At 35.7% G+C, this 17949-nt stretch overlaps 1 protein-coding gene across 3 annotated transcripts in view; it reads right to left on the bottom strand.

Annotated features, from left to right (window-relative positions):
* Positions 1-17949, bottom strand: part of PHF6 (PHD finger protein 6) — a 52830-nt gene that overhangs the window by 12117 nt on the left and 22764 nt on the right. For 2 of the 3 annotated variants that reach the window (XM_082609597.1, XM_082609599.1), the window contains 3 exons: positions 4097-4266; positions 3784-3927; positions 2308-2412 (listed from right to left, as the gene is read on the bottom strand). In XM_082609597.1, coding sequence (XP_082465723.1) covers positions 2308-2412; positions 3784-3927; positions 4097-4266 — 419 coding nt within the window. The remainder of the gene's footprint in view (positions 1-2307; positions 2413-3783; positions 3928-4096; positions 4267-17949) is intronic. The other variant, XM_082609598.1, reaches the window with a different exon arrangement.

The following is a 17949-nucleotide window of genomic DNA, read 5'->3' as shown; positions in this document are numbered from 1 at the left end:
TAAATCATACTTTGACAGACTTTCTAAGATGTAGTCACCCCTGATGTTTCCATTATTTAACTCTACTAACCATCAGAGAGCTGACATCGAAACATAAAGGGAACACTCCTTAATACTGCCAAACACACACACAAAAACATATTCTATATTTTAGTGGTTGGCTTCTTTTCCTCCCTGAGATCAGTTCCTTTCCTATTATGACTGGGGGGAAGAATGAGAAGATAGGAAAGCAATGCCCCTCAGAGAGGGATTGCTACCAAGTAGGCAAAAGGGCAGAAACAGACTAAAGGGGCTGACATCTTTTTAAGACTGAAGGTGATTGTTGGAAGAAGGGTTTCATAGTCAAGGAAGTTTAAGAAATGCTAGTTTTCAACAGATTACTTGATTGCAGAACTTCTGACAGCCTTCCTCCGGGAAGGAGGGTATAGTAAACTTCCCAAGTTTATTGAAGTCCAGATGCCCTTTTAACTTTGGAGCAGTGGGAGAGCATCCCGATGGACTGATTTCCTTTGGAGCACACTTGGGGAGATGCTAGGTTAGTGTTGACACTAAGATTCAACAATGCAGAAGTAAATAAGTTGATCAAGAGAATGTGAATTGTTATCCTAGTCACCTATTTGACTTTAGCTGTATGACACAACATTGCGCTACATACGATGAAGTGATTTTTTCCCCTTTATTTTTTTTTTTAGTACTCCACATTCTGTTTTAAAGGAGTTTCATTTTTAGAAGAGTAATCAAAGTATCAAAAAACTGAACTGGATTTAAATGGAACAAATGACATCAATAATCTTTATACCTTCAAAAATGCAGTTCCACAAAGAAAAAGTCATTTCTAATGGATTCAGACAAAGATCAACAATGCCTGAAACCACTAGATGAAAGATCGAAGGGGCGCTTCACAACGGAGGGATCAACTCACCACCCGAATCCAACGTCAGACATTATGACTTGTCTGATGTGATAAAATATGGATGATATAGTCCCACCTGTGAAGTGTTCTTACCCCCCAAAATGTTGAAAATGAATCTAATCAAGCTTTACATCTAACTTCCACTTTAAAAGAAAATCTGGCGGATAGAGGGACAAGTTAAACAGCATTGTGAAAAAGCAAACAGACAAATAAAACATGTGGGATATTCTACAGGACAATTAATTTGTTTTCTTCAACATGTCAATGGCATACAACAAAACAAAAACAGAAACAACAAAGACAGGGAGGAGGGAGTGCCCTAGATTACTCAAGGGAAATATAACAACCATATGTAATATGTGAACCTCCTCTGATTCACACAAACCAACTTTAAAAAGATAGTTTTGAGACAATTGGGGAAATACGAACTAGGTATTAAATAACACTGAAGACTCATTGTTAATTTATAAGGTGTAATGACATTGTGGTTAGGTAAGAAAATGTCCAACTTTTAAGAGATACATACTGAAATATGTAGAGGTGAAATGATATGAAGTCTCAGCTCTGCTTTAAAATACTTCAAGCAACAAGAATAAAAGGCATAGATGAAACGAGTGCCGCAAATTCTTGATAACTGATGAGTCAAGGTGATGGATAGACGTGTGTTACTAGTCTTTCTAATTTTGATGTTTGAAATTTTTCACAATAAAAAAATTTTTAAATAAAGTCATTTCTAGAGACAACTGCTGTCTTAAAGATTCTGCATTCCAATGACATTTTATAATATTCACAAACTGTAAAGGAGTAAGTCATCAAATAAAGATGCCATTATTTCTTAAAGCTATTTATTAGTAATTCAGTATGTTTAAAAACATGAGACTTAGGCACATTTTATAAAGGAAACTTTAAAGCTATGATAAACATATTAAGAGACATAACTATGTATGTGAACTTTAACTAAACAGAAGCCTCTGAAAAAATCTCCTTTTATTAAAAAAAAAAGAATGAATAACAACATGGGGAGATTCTCAATGTTCTATTGGGGTCATGGAATTTTTCTTTAAGCGAGCTTAAACAATTTAACATTTTAAACTTAATAAGGTGTGTCATGTTCACATCTTCATTTATTTTACTAAAAGACTCCCAAATACCCTGAAGTATAAACCTCAGTATAATTGTCTTAGGTAATGAAGTTACATAGAAAGAGGAATAACTTTCAGTAACATCAGCATCCTTTATTACATTACAAATAAGTCAAATATATACTTCACTTTAACATATGAACTACTTTATATTAAATTTTTTGATGACTGTATAAATTTGAGATGTGTTCTAAATTTAAAGCACAAAGTCAGAAGAGTAATGTTGCATAGCATAAACATAAAAGCACAGACCATTCTTTTTCCTCGCTTAATCTCCTGAAGTACAGTTTTAATATCAAAATCTCCAAATTCTGCTCTTGATGTTGTTGTGAGCTGGACTGTGCCAGAAGAAAATAACTAGAAAAGAAAAATGCAGGAACATTTAATATTCAGAATCCTTGTGAGAAAAAGATTAAACAACATAAGAACAAATATGTTACATTATTTTAATATCCTGAGAAAGATGACTTTTCCTTAATAATCAAGTACTGATTCAAATATTTTTTAATCTATTCACATCTGATTAAAACATAACCCAAAATAAGGACAATGGAATAAAACTAAGGTTGCCAGTGTGGAGCCAAGATTAAATGCTTCATTTAACAAGGAGAGTTGTTCAGCAGTGTCACCCTATCATCTCAACTATTTTACATTTCCACAGTTTCAAAAATAGTTTAAAATGACAAATTTCCATCATAGATGCAGATGAAAATCACCTAGAGATTTTTTTTTTTTTCAGACTAGACATGTATGGGATCTACTCCAAGGGTACATATTATGGAGAAAGCTCCCCAGGTAAATTTGATATGCATCTCTGGTTAAGAACCTCTGATATGAATAATAGAATTTAAAAAAAATTTTTTTGGCCATGCCATGTGGCTTGTGGGATCTTAGTTCCCCGACCAGGGATTGAACCTGGGCCCTCGGCAGTGAGAGCACGGACTCCTAACCGCTGGACCGCCAGGGAATTCCCTAAATAATATAATTTTTTTTAAACCTAATCATAAATGGGATGAGTAATTCAATACAATCTAGTTCAAAAATGTTTACATATGCTATATGTCAGACCCGGATCTAAGGATGCAAAGATAAGATATAGTTCTTACCCTCAAGGAATTTAAGAGTCTATTAGGGGAAAGAGGCTCATAAATGAATAACTGTAATATGGTATATGAAGTACAATAAGAAAGCATTTTACGAGGTTATAGTGGAGGCCAAACACAGCTTCCAAGACAAGTTTATAAAGCTGAAATTTTTACAGTTATGAAATCATTAATTATGGATTATCTGGAACATAGTAACTATAATTAGGATTACTTTAAATCGCACTAAATCATAAAGGCTATATGTTTTAAAATCTAGAGTTTATGAAGATTTTGGATTATAGAACTTCCAGTTATAAAATAAATAAGTCATGGGGATATAATGTACAGCATAGGAAACAGAGTCAATAATATTGTAATAACTTTGTATGGTGACAGATGGTAAGTAGTCTTATCGTGGTGATCATTTTGTAATGTATAAAAATATCGAATCACTATGTTGTATACCTGAAACTAATATAATACTGTAGTCAATTATACTTTTAAAAAAAGATTTGAGATTATAGGATACACTATTCATAATTCTAAAACACTAATGCTGGGGAGGAAAGTTCTATATTTGGTTACTAGCTAAATGATTTTCCAAAACTTGGGTTTAAAAGCACATAAAAAGAACCATACTTACCATGCACTTATAATGTGCAGCTGCCTTCTTGGCATTAAATATATGCAGTTTTCCTCTTGCTTCATTTTCTTCCTCCCCTACGTGACAAAATCCACATTTAGGCCTGGTGTCACTAGGGCTGCTTCTGTGTGGAGACCTATCTCTCTGCAAATGTAAAAGAAAATGAAAAACTTGAAAAAAAATCCATGAAAATATGCTATCAGTACCTCAAGCTTAGTTAACACTTCAAATGATTAACTTTACCTATCAACACAGTTCAGATGAAATATTCATGGTGCAACAAAAAGTAAGAATCTAACATTTTTCTACTTACATAGGAACTACTCTCCATTTCATCTGTTCCATGGGAGGATGTGGACCTGGTGTCTTCCGACAGCCCTTTAAAATTAGTTTTTCGCGGCCTTCCTTTGCGACTTTTCTTTTTACTTTTAGGTGATGAGGGCTCCAGTTCATGTTCATTAAAACTTTCTTCTAGATCAGCTGCTTAAAAATGAACCAAAGCTTTACATGGACCAATCTTAAAATGAGCATCAGTTCATGGGTCCTTAGAACATATGTTTCTCCTTAGAATAAAATCACCTCAAGATACGGGGAGAAATGATCTGTGGTATGTTTGATATAGTGGCCTAACATTTCATATAAATGCAACAAAAATCAAATACAAAGAAATAGTTTTACTATAATCACTGTAAAATTAATTATTTCCATCAAAGTTATAATTCTATGGAAATGAGTTTTGTGATCTTAACTGTGCACATAATTCAATAAACATTTCCAAACTCTAATAAGGGAATTTTTTAGAATTAGATCTTGTATAATTTTTTTTTACCATAGGTTTCAAAGAGTTTTACCTCACACTGTTGGTGAAATCAGAACAATTACCCAGAAAATAAACTTGCTATAACTTGGAAAGCTAAATGAAAATAAAGTAGGTGTATCTGTGCTGTCCAATATAGTAGCCACTGGCAACATGTGGCTTTTTAAAATTTAAGTCATTTATAATTAAATGAAATTAGGGCTTCCCTGGTGGCGCAGTGGTTGAGAGTCCGCCTGCCGATGCAGGAGACACAGGTTTGTGCCCCAGTCCGGGAAGATCCCACATGCCGCGGAGCGGCTGGGCCCGTGAGCCATGGCCGCTGAGCCTGCGCGTCCGGAGCCTGTGCTCCACAACGGGAGAGGCCACAACAGTGAGAGGCCCGCATACCGCAAAAAAAAAAAAAAAAATTAAACCTTCAGTTTCTCAGTCACACTGACCACATTTCACGTGTTTATTAGTCACATGTGGCAAGCTGAGTCTCTACTGGACATCACAGATATAGAATGTTTCTATCATTACAGGCAAGTTCTATTGTACAGCACTCCTCTAGATAGCTCTTTAAACTATCATGAAAATCAAAAGATCAAATTCAACAAGGAAGATATCTACAAATGAACTAACCAACTGATCAAGTAATTAAACAAATATTAAGTATAAAAGGAATTTCTAACATAAGTGGTAGAAAAGCTATGGTGCAGGTTGTCTGTGTATACGTTAATGGATTAAACAAAATTTATGTAGAAGTTTTAGAACTGTGCTTCCCAGTAATTTGAAAAGTATTTCTACCATTAATAGAGGTGCTTCATTCAGTTATTCACTAAAAATATTTACTGAGGGCCTACTGTATATAAGACAATGCACTTAGTGTTCAAAAAGGTATAAAAACCAAATATTCACTTGTCTTAGTGTCAAACTAAGAAAGTTTTAGGCATAGCTCTAATACCTACATTGTTTTTTCTTTTACCTTAACTTATCGACTATAATTCCACGGACTAATTTCTTCCATGAGAAAGCATATCAACTCCTCCTCTCAGATGCTGATCTTTCCTAATAAATACTTTAAAGGGTTTTTTTAAGCAATAAAAGCACATTCATTATGATAAGGAAAGGGTAATTTAATCATTGAATATACTTGAATATATAAACTCCAGGAACTGAGAGCATTAGACCATTTGCAAAACAGTTAATAAAAATTTATATCAATGTAACTTCACCTAACTATGGTAGGATTTAAGGGAAGAAAGGGGGGGGAAGGTAAAAGTGGATAGTGTTTTATAGGAATAAGACAAATTCATGTGAATAACTCTCCCTGTGAAGACAGACAAGTCAATTAAAGATAATTCTGATCTTAACACTATAGCAAATTTCACATCAGAACATGCCACCTACTTTAAACATTCAATCTGACAATTTTTAAGACACAGAATTTCATTAAAGCCATTAGAATTACTTGCATGTGCCAAAAATTAAAATGAAAAATCATAACCAAATGTTCCAATCATCCTGATATATATTACAGCATATATGTGATATACATAATATTCTGTTATTTACAATGAAAACAAATAATCCCTAACACTATAATAACACTACATTGTTAAACACCTATAAAGAAATTACTTAACTGATTCCATTATCAGGCCAACATGGCTAGTTTTCCAGATGGCATATTTGTCTGTCCTAAACATGGAATCGTTCAGTATAAAATTTTAGGGGACTTTAACAGCAATAGTTAAAAAAAAATCACAAAAGATTGACAGATTTAACTATATTAGACTTTTAAACTTCTGAAAGTAAAAAAAAAAAGTGATAAAATTAGAAGGCAAACAAACTGGAAGAACATCTGCTGTATTTATGACAAAGGATTAGTATCTTTATGGTCTGATAAGCTCATAAAAGATTAAGACCCCAACAGAAAAATGGGTGAAGCATATGATCAAATAATTCGTAGAACATAAGTAGTTAAATATACTTTTAGGGACTTCCCTGGTGGCGCAGTGGTTAGGAATCCCCCTGCCAATGCAGGGGACACGGGTTCAATCCCTGGTCCAGGAAGATATCACATGCCACGGAGCAACTAAGCCTGTGTGCCATAACTACTGAGCCTGCGCCCTAGAGCCTGTGAGCCACAACTACAGAGCCCACACACTGCAACTACTGAAGCCCACACATCTAGGGCCCATGCTCCGCAACAAGAGAAGCCACCGCAATGAGAAGCCTGCGCACCGCAACGAAGAGTAGCCCCCGCTCGCCGCAACTAGAGAAAGCCCGCGCACAGCAACAAAGACCCAACACAGCCAAAGTAAACTTTAAAATAAATAAATAAATACACTTTTAGAAAATTTGACGTCTCTAAGTCAAAGAAGTGTAAATTAAGTGATACATCATTTTCACCTATCAAAATAGCAGTCTTTAAGTAGTTGTAAAAAAACTACAATAAACCCAACAAAAAATGTGTTAGAAATACAAATATAAAAGAAGCCCCACAAAAATGTTGAGATAAGCCATGCTTCTGGATGAACAGGATCAACATTAGAATGGTATCAGTTCTTGCTAACCTAATTTAATGAAATGCTGATAAAACAGAATTGAAAGTTGATTCCACAGTTTTCTGGAAGAGTAAATGTATAATACACAAGACTATCTTTTTAAAAAAAAGATATCAAAATATACCATAAAGCAACAGTAGTTAAAACACTGGCACAGGAATAGACACATGTCAGCAGAAGAGAAAGCCGGGTTGAAAAGAGACCCACATGCATATGGGAAATCAGAGTATGATAACGGTAGCATTTCAAATGAGTGGGGGAGAGACATTATGGCACAACTGGGTACCCATTTTCTAAAAATTCAGATTCCTTTTCTCATACCATATGAAAAAGTTATAGATGGATCCAAAAAATCTAATAAAATAACAAACCAGAAATGTAACAGAAGAAAATGGAAGAGATTTTTTTTTATAATCTTGGGGTTAGGACACCTAAGAAGCCATTTAGTGGCAGGGAATTAATATCTATATTTTACAGACAGCACTTCAAACCAATTTTAAAAAGACGAACCTTGAAAGAAAAACGTGCAAAGGATAGGACTGACAATTCACAGAAGAAATATAAATGACTGAAAAAACATGGGCAGAAGCACAACCTTACTAATGATAAGAGAAATGGAAATTAAATGAGATAATCAGATTCGTAAAAATTATAAGACTGATAATATCCAGCACAGTTGTAGGGAACTGGACACTCTCATACACTGTTGGTACATGTGACAGTACTTATTCCCAATGTTAAATGCACAGAGTCTCTCCTGGCACCCCCATTTCTAGGACTTTATCCTATAGAATCACTTGCACAAGTACATAAGCACATACGTATAAGGAAGATCAATGCAGTTTTGTTTGTATGTGAAAAAAATAGATATAACTGATTTTTATTAAGAGAAATCCTTAAATAAACTATGGTTCTATTTATTCTATGGGATGTAACATAACTGTTAAAAAGAATGAGGTTGATCTGTATGCACAGACAGAGAAGGGTGTCTGATACATCACAGAATGAAAAAAACAAGTTGCATAACATTATCTATGTGTACTGTGATGCCATTGCATTACAAATAGTGCACATATGCAGATATACGTAAGATTGTACGTATGTAAGAAAGGTTCTAGGAAGATATACAAACTGTTAGTAGTAGGAACTCTACTACTACTGAGAGTGTGATTTTGGGGTGAAGAGAGGGCTTTCTGAATTACTTTAATTTTAAGAGTACTTTTGTACTATTTTAATTTTTTTAACAATGGGCTATGTACTACGTTTGTATTTAAAAGAATTTATAACATCCAATGTGGTGAAAGGAGGGGGTAAAGTCAGCCACTGCTGACGGGAATATAATCTAGCACAACTTTCTAAAAAGTAATATGGCAATGCGTATTGAGAACCTTAAAAAGATTAAACCCTTTGACCCAGTGATTTTATTTTTGGGAATTTATCCTAGAAAATATTTGAAAATTATTTGCACATGAAAATGTGAGTATGAAGCTAGTCAGAGCACCTTTGTTTAAATTTTTCATGGTTACTTATTGTTTATTTTTCCAATTCAAAACTGAAAATGTTTTAACATTCTTAAAAGTTATTTTTAATAATAATTATAAAAGAACTATCTGCATAAAAGTAGGGAGAATCTTCCTTTCCACCTTCCAATTCCATCTGCTCTGCACTCCCAGCTAGTGCCCTAGCTTCCTTGCTTCCTTTTCTTCATACTCACTCCCTTCCTCTCAAGGTACCGTTAATGCTTCTTTTCTCAATCTCAAGGGTAGAGAGCCTGGTTTTGAACCCTGGATCTGTCACAGACTGTGTGTCCTTGGACCTGAGACCTACCTCAGAGGGTTCTTGAACTAAATGAGTTAGTTCCTGTAAAGTACTTAATCTAGAACAGGGCCTGGCACATAAGACACTCTCAATAAATGTCAGCTATTATTTTCTATGCATATGCAAATCTGTTTTAAAAGAATATACAAACAAATGGCATTCTAAGCATACTATTCTGCATCTTGCCCTTTTCCATTTAATATGTAAATGCAAATACCCAAAATATAAGAGCTAACATTTGAGCTTTTTGAGTTTTGACTATACCAGATGTGCTATGCAGTTTACATGCACTATCTCATGCAACCTCAAACAGCCCCATGAGGTTTTATCAGTCACCATCCCCATCCTCCATTTTATAGATAAGTAAATTCAGAAAAGTTAAATAATTCTGCCTAAGATCACAAAGCTAGGGAGTAACAGAGCTGGGACAAACACATGTCAGTGAGTCACTACTATATGCTTTGGAAGTAGTAATACCCATTATCATGGAAATAAACATCTTCATATGCTCCTGCAAGTTAGAAAAAGGATAGCTATACATACGCTTATGTATGCATTGCTCTGGAAGGACACAAAAGAAACTGACAGTAGATGTTGCTTTCAGCAAAAAAATTTGGAAACTGAGATACAAGGACAAGGATGAGAGGAAAGCTTACTTACAGTCTACACTCTTTTGTATTGCTGATTTTTGTACAATGTTCATATACCTATTCAAACAAAAGAATATGGGAGAAAATAAAACCTTACCCTTGTATTCACAACTACAATTTCTAAAAATCCAGACTTGATAAGGTAGGTAGCAAAATAAGGTTGTCCTCCTTTCCTGTGTTTCCAAGTGTTCCCCACCTTTATGAGTACAGATGTCCATGTCACCTTAGAATGGCCAGGCCCTTCTCTGTTACCCTTCTGATTGCCCCTATGTGACAGGGGTTGACCAACTTACCAGGAAACCAACTCTCCCCTCCTCCTAGTATCGTATAAGCCCTATCTGTCCCTTTACCAATTCTCTTCTCCCTCCTAATCAATGTTTTCCTCATCTTATATCTTCCTGGTTTAAGCCCCATTTCCTTCCTTCTCCTAAATTCTCACATCACTTAACAGTATGAAGTAGAAAGGACAGAAAGTCTGAAGTCTGCCACTTTCTAGGCCTTAACTTGGTGAAGTTACTTAACACTCGCAAGTCTCCTGGTATATCAAATGGGACTAATAAGAACACCTTCCTGAAAAGGCTGCTTTAAGAAAATGTTTGAGAAAAGCACTCTGTAAACTATGAAATTCTATTCAATTGTTAATTATTACTCATCATACCTTGTGTAGACTGTAAGCTCTTTGCCCACAAGGGGCTTCTTTTCTAAACTCCCCAATGTGCCCACACCCAGCAGGCACTCAATAAACATTTGTCAGAATTTTCTTTTTAAGAAAAAGGCCAAGTATTAAAGTTGGGGTAAGCATTACCACATCTGCTTTGAATCTTTAGGGCAGCTACAAAAGCAAGACTGGAGGTCCTCTGCCCTGCCGTCTTCAATGGGAACGTGGTGAGCATTTGCTCTGCATGCCCCTGGTCACAAGCAAACTCTGTTTTTCCAGTAAAGTTAGCAGATAAATGATTTCTGCTAGCATATACATATACATGTGCATATATAAAAATGTAACATACATAAAATATATTATTCTTAATTAAGTGTGCCAAAATGAAATATGATAGCTGGGATTTAATTTAAAATAATCCAGGTGGAGGAAGTGGGTAAGGGTATAGATGAAACAAGACTGGCCAGGAGCTGACGGTTGCTAAAGCTGGGTGATGGGGATTTTTTTTTACACTCTCCTCATGTCCCTACATTTTTAAAAAATTTTTTAACTTAATTTTATTATTTTTTTATACAGCAGGTCCTTATTAGTCATCAATTTTATACACATCAGTGTATATATGTCAATCCCAATCACTCAGTTCATCACACCCCCCCACCCCCCTGCCGCTTTCTCCCCTTGGTGTCCATACGTTTCTTCTCTACATCTGTGTCTCTATTTCTGCCCTGCAAACTGGTCCATCTGTACCATTTTTCTAGGTTCCACATATATGCATTAATATACGATATTGGTTTTTCTCTTTCTGACTTACTTCACTCTGTATGACAGTCTCTAGATCCATCCACGTCTCAACAAATGACCCAATTTCGTTCCTTTTTATGGCTGAGTAATATTCCATTGTATATATGTACCACATCTTCTTTATCCATTCGTCTGTCGATGGGCATTTAGGTTGCTTCCATGACCTAGCTACTGTAAACAGAGCTGCAATGAACATTGTGGTACATGACTCTTTTTGAATTATGGTTTTCTCAGGGTATATGCCCAGTAGTGGGATTGCTTGGTCGTATGGTAGTTCTATTTTTAGTTTTTTAACAAACCTCCATACAGTTCTCCATAGTGGCTGTATCAATCTACATTCCCACCAACAGTGCAAGAGGGTTCCCTTTTCTCCACACCCTCTCCAGCATTTGTTGTTTGTAGATTTTCTGATGATGCCCATTCTAACTGGTGTGAGGTGATACCTCATTGTAGTTTTGATTTGCATTTCTCTAATAATTACTGATGTTGAGCAGCTTTTCGTGTGCTTCTTGGCCATCTGTATGTCTTCTTTGGAGAAATGTCTATTTAGGTCTTCTGCCCATTTTTGGATTGGGTTGTTTTTTTAATATTGAGCTGCATGAGCTCTTTGTATTTTGGAGATTAATCCTTTGTCCGCTGATTTGTTTGCAAATATTTTCCCCCATTCTGAGGGTTGTCTTTTTGTCTTGTTTGTAGTTTCCCTTGCTTTGCAAAAGCCTCTAAGTTTCATTAGGTCCCATTTGTTTATTTTTGTTTTTATCTCCATTACTCTAGGAGGTGGATCAAAAAAGATCTTGCTGTGATTTATGTCAAAGAGTGTTCTTCCTATGTTTTCCTCTAAGAGTTTTATAGTGTCTGGTCTTACATTTAGGTCTCTAATCTATTTTGAGTTTATTTTTGTGTATGGTGTTAGGGAGTGTTCTAATTTCATTCTTTTACATATAGATGTTCAGTTTTCCCAGCACCACTTATTGAAGAGACTGTCTTTTCTCCATTGTATATCTTTGCCTCCTTTGTCATAGATTAGTTGACCATAGGTGCGTAGTTTTATCTCTGGGCTTTCTATCCTGTTCCATGGATCTATGTTTCTGTTTTTGTGCCAGTACCATATTGTCTTGATTACTGTAGCTTTGTAGTATAGTCTGAAGTCAGGAAGTCTGATTCCCCCAGCTCCGTTTTTTTCCCTCAAGACTGCTTTGGCTATTCGGGGTCTTTTGTGTCTCCATACAAATTTTAAGATTTTTTGTTCTAGTTCTGTAAAAAATGCTATTGGTAATTTGATAGGGATTGCACTGAATCTGTAGATTGCTTTGGGTAGTATAGTCATTTTCACAATGTTGATTCTTCCAATCCAAGAACGTGGTATATCTCTCCATCTGTTTGTATCATCTTTAATTTCTTTCATCAGTGTCTTATAGTTTTCTGCATACAGGTCTTTTGTCTCCCTAGGTAAGTTTATTCCTAGTTCTTTTATTCTTATTGTTGCAATGGTAAATGGGAGTGTTTCCTTAATTTCTTTCAGGTTTTTCATCCTTAGTGTATAGGAATACAAGAGATTTCTGTGCATTAATCTTATATCCTGCAACTTTACCAAATTCATTGATTAGCCCTAGTAGTTTTCTGATGTCATCTTTAAGATTCTCTATGTATAGTATCATGTCATCTGCAAACAGTGACAGTTTTACTTCTTCTTTTCCAATTTGTATGCCTTTTATTTCTTTTTCTTCTCTGATTGCCGTGGTTAGGACTTCCAAAACCATGTTGAATAACAGTGGAGAGAGTGGACATCCTTGTCTTGTTCCTGATCTTAGAGGAAATGGTTTCAGTTTTTCACCATTGAGAATGATGTTTGCTGTGGGTTTGTCGTATATGGCTTTTATTATGTTGAGGCAGGTTCCCTCTATGCCCACTTTCTGGAGAGTTTTTATCATAAATGGGTGTTGAATTTTGTCAAAAGCTTTTTCTGCATCTATTGAGATGATCATATGGTTTTTCTGCTTCAATTTGTTAATATGGTGTATCACGTTGATTGATTTGCGTATACTGAAGAATCCTTGCATCCCTGGGATAAATCCCACTCGATCATGGTGTATGATCATTTTAATGTGTTGTTGGATTCTGTTTGCTAGTATTTTGTTGAGGATTTTTGCATCTATATTCATCAGTGATATTGGTCTGTAATTTTCTTCTTTTGTAGGATCTGTCTGGTTTTGGTATCAGGGTGATGGTGACCTCATAGAATGAGTTTGGGAGTGTTCCTTCCTCTGCAATTTTTTGGAAGAGTTTGAGAAGGATGGGTGTTATCTCTTTTCTAAATGTTTGATGGAATTCACCTCTGAAGCCATCTGGTCCGGGACTTTTGTTGGAAGATTTTTAATCACAGTTTCAATTTCATTACTTGTGACTGGTCTGTTCGTATTTTCTATTTCTTCCTGGTTCAGTCTTGGAAGGTTATACCTTTCTAAGAATTTGTCCATTTCTTCCAGGTTGTCCATTTTATTGGCATAGAGTTGCTTGTAGTAGTCTCTTAGGATGTTTTGTATTTCTGCGGTGTCTATTGTAACTTCTCCTTTTTCATTTCTAATTTTATTGATTTGAGTCCTCTCCCTCTTTTTCCTGATGAGTCTGGCTAATGGTTTATCAATTTTGTTTATCTTCTCAAAGAACCAGCTTTTAGTTTTATTGATCTTTGCTATTGTTTTCTTTGTTTGTCTTTCATTTATTTCTGCTCTGATCTTTATGGTTTCTTTCCTTCTACTAACTTTGTGTTTTGTTTGTTCTTCTTTCTCTAGTTCCTTTAGGTGTAAGTTTAGATTGTTTGAGATTTTTCTTGTTTCTTGAGGTAGGCCTGTATAGCTGTAAACTTCCCTCTTAGAACTGATTTTGCTGCATCCCATAGGTTTTGGATCATTATGTTTTCATTGTCATTTGTCTCCAGGTATTTTCTGATTTCCTCTTTGATTTCTTCAGTGATCTCCTGGTTATTTAGTAACGTATTGTTTAGCCTCCATGTGTTTGCGTTTTTTACGTTTCTTTCCCTGTAATTCATTTCTAATCTCATAGCGTTGTGGTCAGAAAAGATGCTTGATATGATTTCAATTTTCTTAAATTTACTGAGGCTTGATTTGTGACCCAAGATGTGATCTGTCCTGGAGAATGTTCCACGCGCACTTGAGAAGAAAGTGTAATCTGCTGTTTTTGGATGGAATGTCCTATAAATATCAATTAAATCTATCTGGTCTATTGTGTCATTTAAAGCTTGTGTTTCCTTATTAATTTTCTGTTTGGATGATCTGTCCATTGGTGTAAGTGAGGTATTAAAGTCCCCCACTATTATTGTGTTACTGTCGTTTTCCTCTTTTATAGCTGTTAGCAGTTGTCTTATGTATTGAGGTGCTCCTATGTTGGGTGCATATATATTTATAATTATTATATCTTCTTCTTGGATTGATCCCTTGATCAGTATGTAGTGTCCTTCCTTGTCTCTTGTAACATTCTTTATTTTAAAGTCTATTTTATCTGATATGAGTATTGCTACTCTAGCTTTCTTTGGATTTCCATTTGCCTGGAATATCTTTTTCCATCCCCTCACTTTCAGTCTGTATGTGTCCCTAGATCTGAAGTGGGTCTCTTGTAGACAGCATATAGATGGGTCTTGTTTTTGTATCCATTCAGCGAGCCTGTGTCTTTTGGTTGGAGCATTTAATCCATTCATGTTTAAGGTAATTATCAATATGTATATCCCTATGACCATTTTCTTAACTGTTTTGGGTCTGTTTTTGTAGGTCCTTTTCTTCTCTTGTGTTTCTCACTTAGAGAAGTTCCTTTAGCATTTGCTGTAGAGCTGGTTTGGTGGTGCTGAATTCTCTTAGCTTTTGCTTGTCTGTAAAGCTTTTGATTTCTCCATCGAATCTGAATGAGGTCCTTGCCAGGTAGCGTCATCTTGGTTGTAGGTTCTTCCCTTTCATCACTTTAAGTATATCATGCCACTCCCTTCTGGCCTGTAGAGTTTCTGCTGAGAAATCAGCTGTTAACCTTACGGGAGTTCCCTTGTATGTTATTTGTCATTTTTCCCTTGTTACTTTCAATAATTTTTCTTTGTCTTTAATTTTTGCCCATTTGATTACTATGTGTCTCGGTGTGTTTCTCCTTGGGTTTATCCTGTATGGGACTCTCTGTGCTTCCTGGACTTGGGTGGCTATTTCCTTTCCCGTGTTAGAGAAGTTTTCTACTATAATCTCTTCAAATATTTTCTCGGGTCCTTTCTCTCTCTCTTCTCCTTCTGGGACCCCTATAATGCAAATGTTGTTGCGTTTAATGTTGTCCCAGAGGTCTCTTAGGCTGTTTTCATTTCTTTTCATTCTTTTTCTTTATTCTGTTCCACAGCAGTGAATTCCACCATTCTGTCTTCCAGGTCACTTATCTGTTCTTCGGCCTCAGTTGTTCTGCTATTGACTCCTTCTAGTGTAGTTTTCATTTCAGTTATTGTATTGTTCATCTCTGTTTGTTTGTTCTTTAATTCTTCTAGGTCTTTGTTAAACATTTCTTGCATCTTCTCGATCTTTGCCTCCATTCTTTTTCCAAGGTCCTGGATCATCTTCACTATCATTATTCTGAATTCTTTTTCTGGAAGGTTGCCTATCTCCACTTCATTTAGTTGTTTTTCTGGGGTCTTATCTTGTTCCTTCATCTGGTACATAGCCCTCTGCCTTTTCATCTTGTCTATCTTACTGTGAATTCGGCCTTTTTTTCAAACATACTTTTGCGTATGTTTCACACTTCCTATAATGCAAGTTTATAAATTGCGCTAAAACAAAGATGAGTGTAAATAATGCCTAGCACAGCACTTTGCACATGGGTAGTCAACAAATCTGGTGAATCAAAGAAAGAATATGGAGTCAATTCTAGCAAAGAGCACAGTTTGAATAAATTACTAAAATTTTCCAAGTTAAATCACACAGTTTAAATTCTATTATCTTCCAAGGAAGAGCACATGAAAAGATGAGTGGTAAGAGAGGTAGGTAGAGTTTTCAAGGAGTAATGGTTACAACCATAATGATACAGAATGTAGTATTTACTGAGCAACTTACTATGTGCCAGGCACATTGCTAAGAGCTTCACATGCATCATTTCATTTAATTCTTACAATAATCCTACAAGGTGGGGTTTTTTAATCCCCATTTTACAGATGCAGTATTAAGGTTCTAAGAGATACTAAATAGCTTGCCCAAGATCACGTGACTAGTAAGTGGCAGAGCTAAGATTCAAACATACATCTGAATTCAAAGCCCATATTCAACCAGTGTACAAAACTGCCTTTCCAGTACCTAATAAATCTATTCAATGCACCTAAATTTAAAAGGTTTTTAAACACTTTTGATACCATATTAAAATCTCCCTAAACTTCCACTTAATAAAAGTAATGAAGAGTGGAAACTGCAGCATAATCTAGAGAAAAAGAACAAGGGAAAGAAAATATTAAGGGACTATTAAACCAGGCAAAGGCTTGAATCTACATAAATGACAACACACTTTCAACATACTTCCAATATAACTATTTCCTGAAACATAAACTGAGTTATATGATTTGACAAACACCTCTAATAAAGCTCCCAAATTGTACATTAGGGACTCCACCAAGTCCCTGATTTGTTTACACTGTCTCAGAATACCTGGGATTTTATGGTGACTGTAATTGTGGCACTTATCACTAATTTCAGACTTATAAAAATCTGTAAAAAAAATTCCTATATACCCTTCACCCAAATGTTAATATCTTACCACATATACTTTATCATTCATTCTCTCTATCCATATACCTTTTTCTGAAAGGTTAAAGAGTAAGATGCAAACATCATGCCCCTTTATCTCTAAGTATTTCCATGTATCACCACTGTATTTTAATCAGTTAGTCACATATCTGCTGCTAAATTCTGTAACTCCCCCCAGAGTGAAACCCTGTTTTATTAATCCATCTTTCTCTACTGACACCCAGCACAAGAGAAGCTACAGGACAAGAAGTGTCACCCAAAAACAAGTGACACGTTAAATACCGTTCTTAGTTTCAAGCCAAAGAAAATGAAGAAGTTACAAACATTTCTTGAGTACCCATCCCATGCAAAACATTCTATATTGGGTAATTTAAGAAATATAATAAACCACAAGTTTGGCTCCTTACAATTAAGAATTTAAACTGAGCTGAGGTTATGTTTGTGATGATGACTTACATTCTACACATTCTTGCTGTGAATATCTAACACCCAGCATCTACTCTAGATACTGTTTTCTATCTCTTCACAGATTACTTTGCTCCATATAAATTATTTAATGCAAAGACCTTAATACCCTTAATGAAAATGATTTTAAAAGAACCACCATTCATTTGTAATCACAGTTCCTTATAAGTAGTCATATGTTTAGTGATGACAAATTATCATATTAAAGTACTTCTACAAAATACAGACTGGCATCTGGTACAAGCTAAAGCTATTTGCTATTGCCAACATTTGACATTTTTGAAATATTGCTTTAAAAAAAGGTAAAAGGGCTTCCCTGGTGGCGCAGTGGTTAAGAATCCGCCTGCCAATGCAGGGGACACGGGTTTGAGCCCTGGTCCAGGAAGATCCCACATGCTGCAGAGCAACTAAGCCCGTGAGCCACAACTACTGAGCCTGCGCTCTAGAGCCTGCGAGCCACAACTACTGAAGCCCGTGCACCTAGAGCCCGTGCTCTGCAACAAGAGAAGCCACCACAATGAGAAGCCCGCGCACCACAGTGAAGAGTAGCCCCCGCTCACCGCAACTAGAGAAAGCCCGCGCGCAGCAACAAAGACCCAACGCAGCCAAAAATAAATAAATTAATTAAATTAACTTA

The sequence above is a fragment of the Mesoplodon mirus genome (genome assembly GCF_964341445.2).
Source record: "Mesoplodon mirus genome assembly, chromosome: X".
In the NCBI taxonomy this organism is placed as follows: domain Eukaryota; kingdom Metazoa; phylum Chordata; class Mammalia; order Artiodactyla; family Ziphiidae; genus Mesoplodon; species Mesoplodon mirus.
The sequence above is the reverse complement of the archived record's forward strand: the minus strand, read 5'-3'. Positions and strand labels throughout refer to the sequence as shown.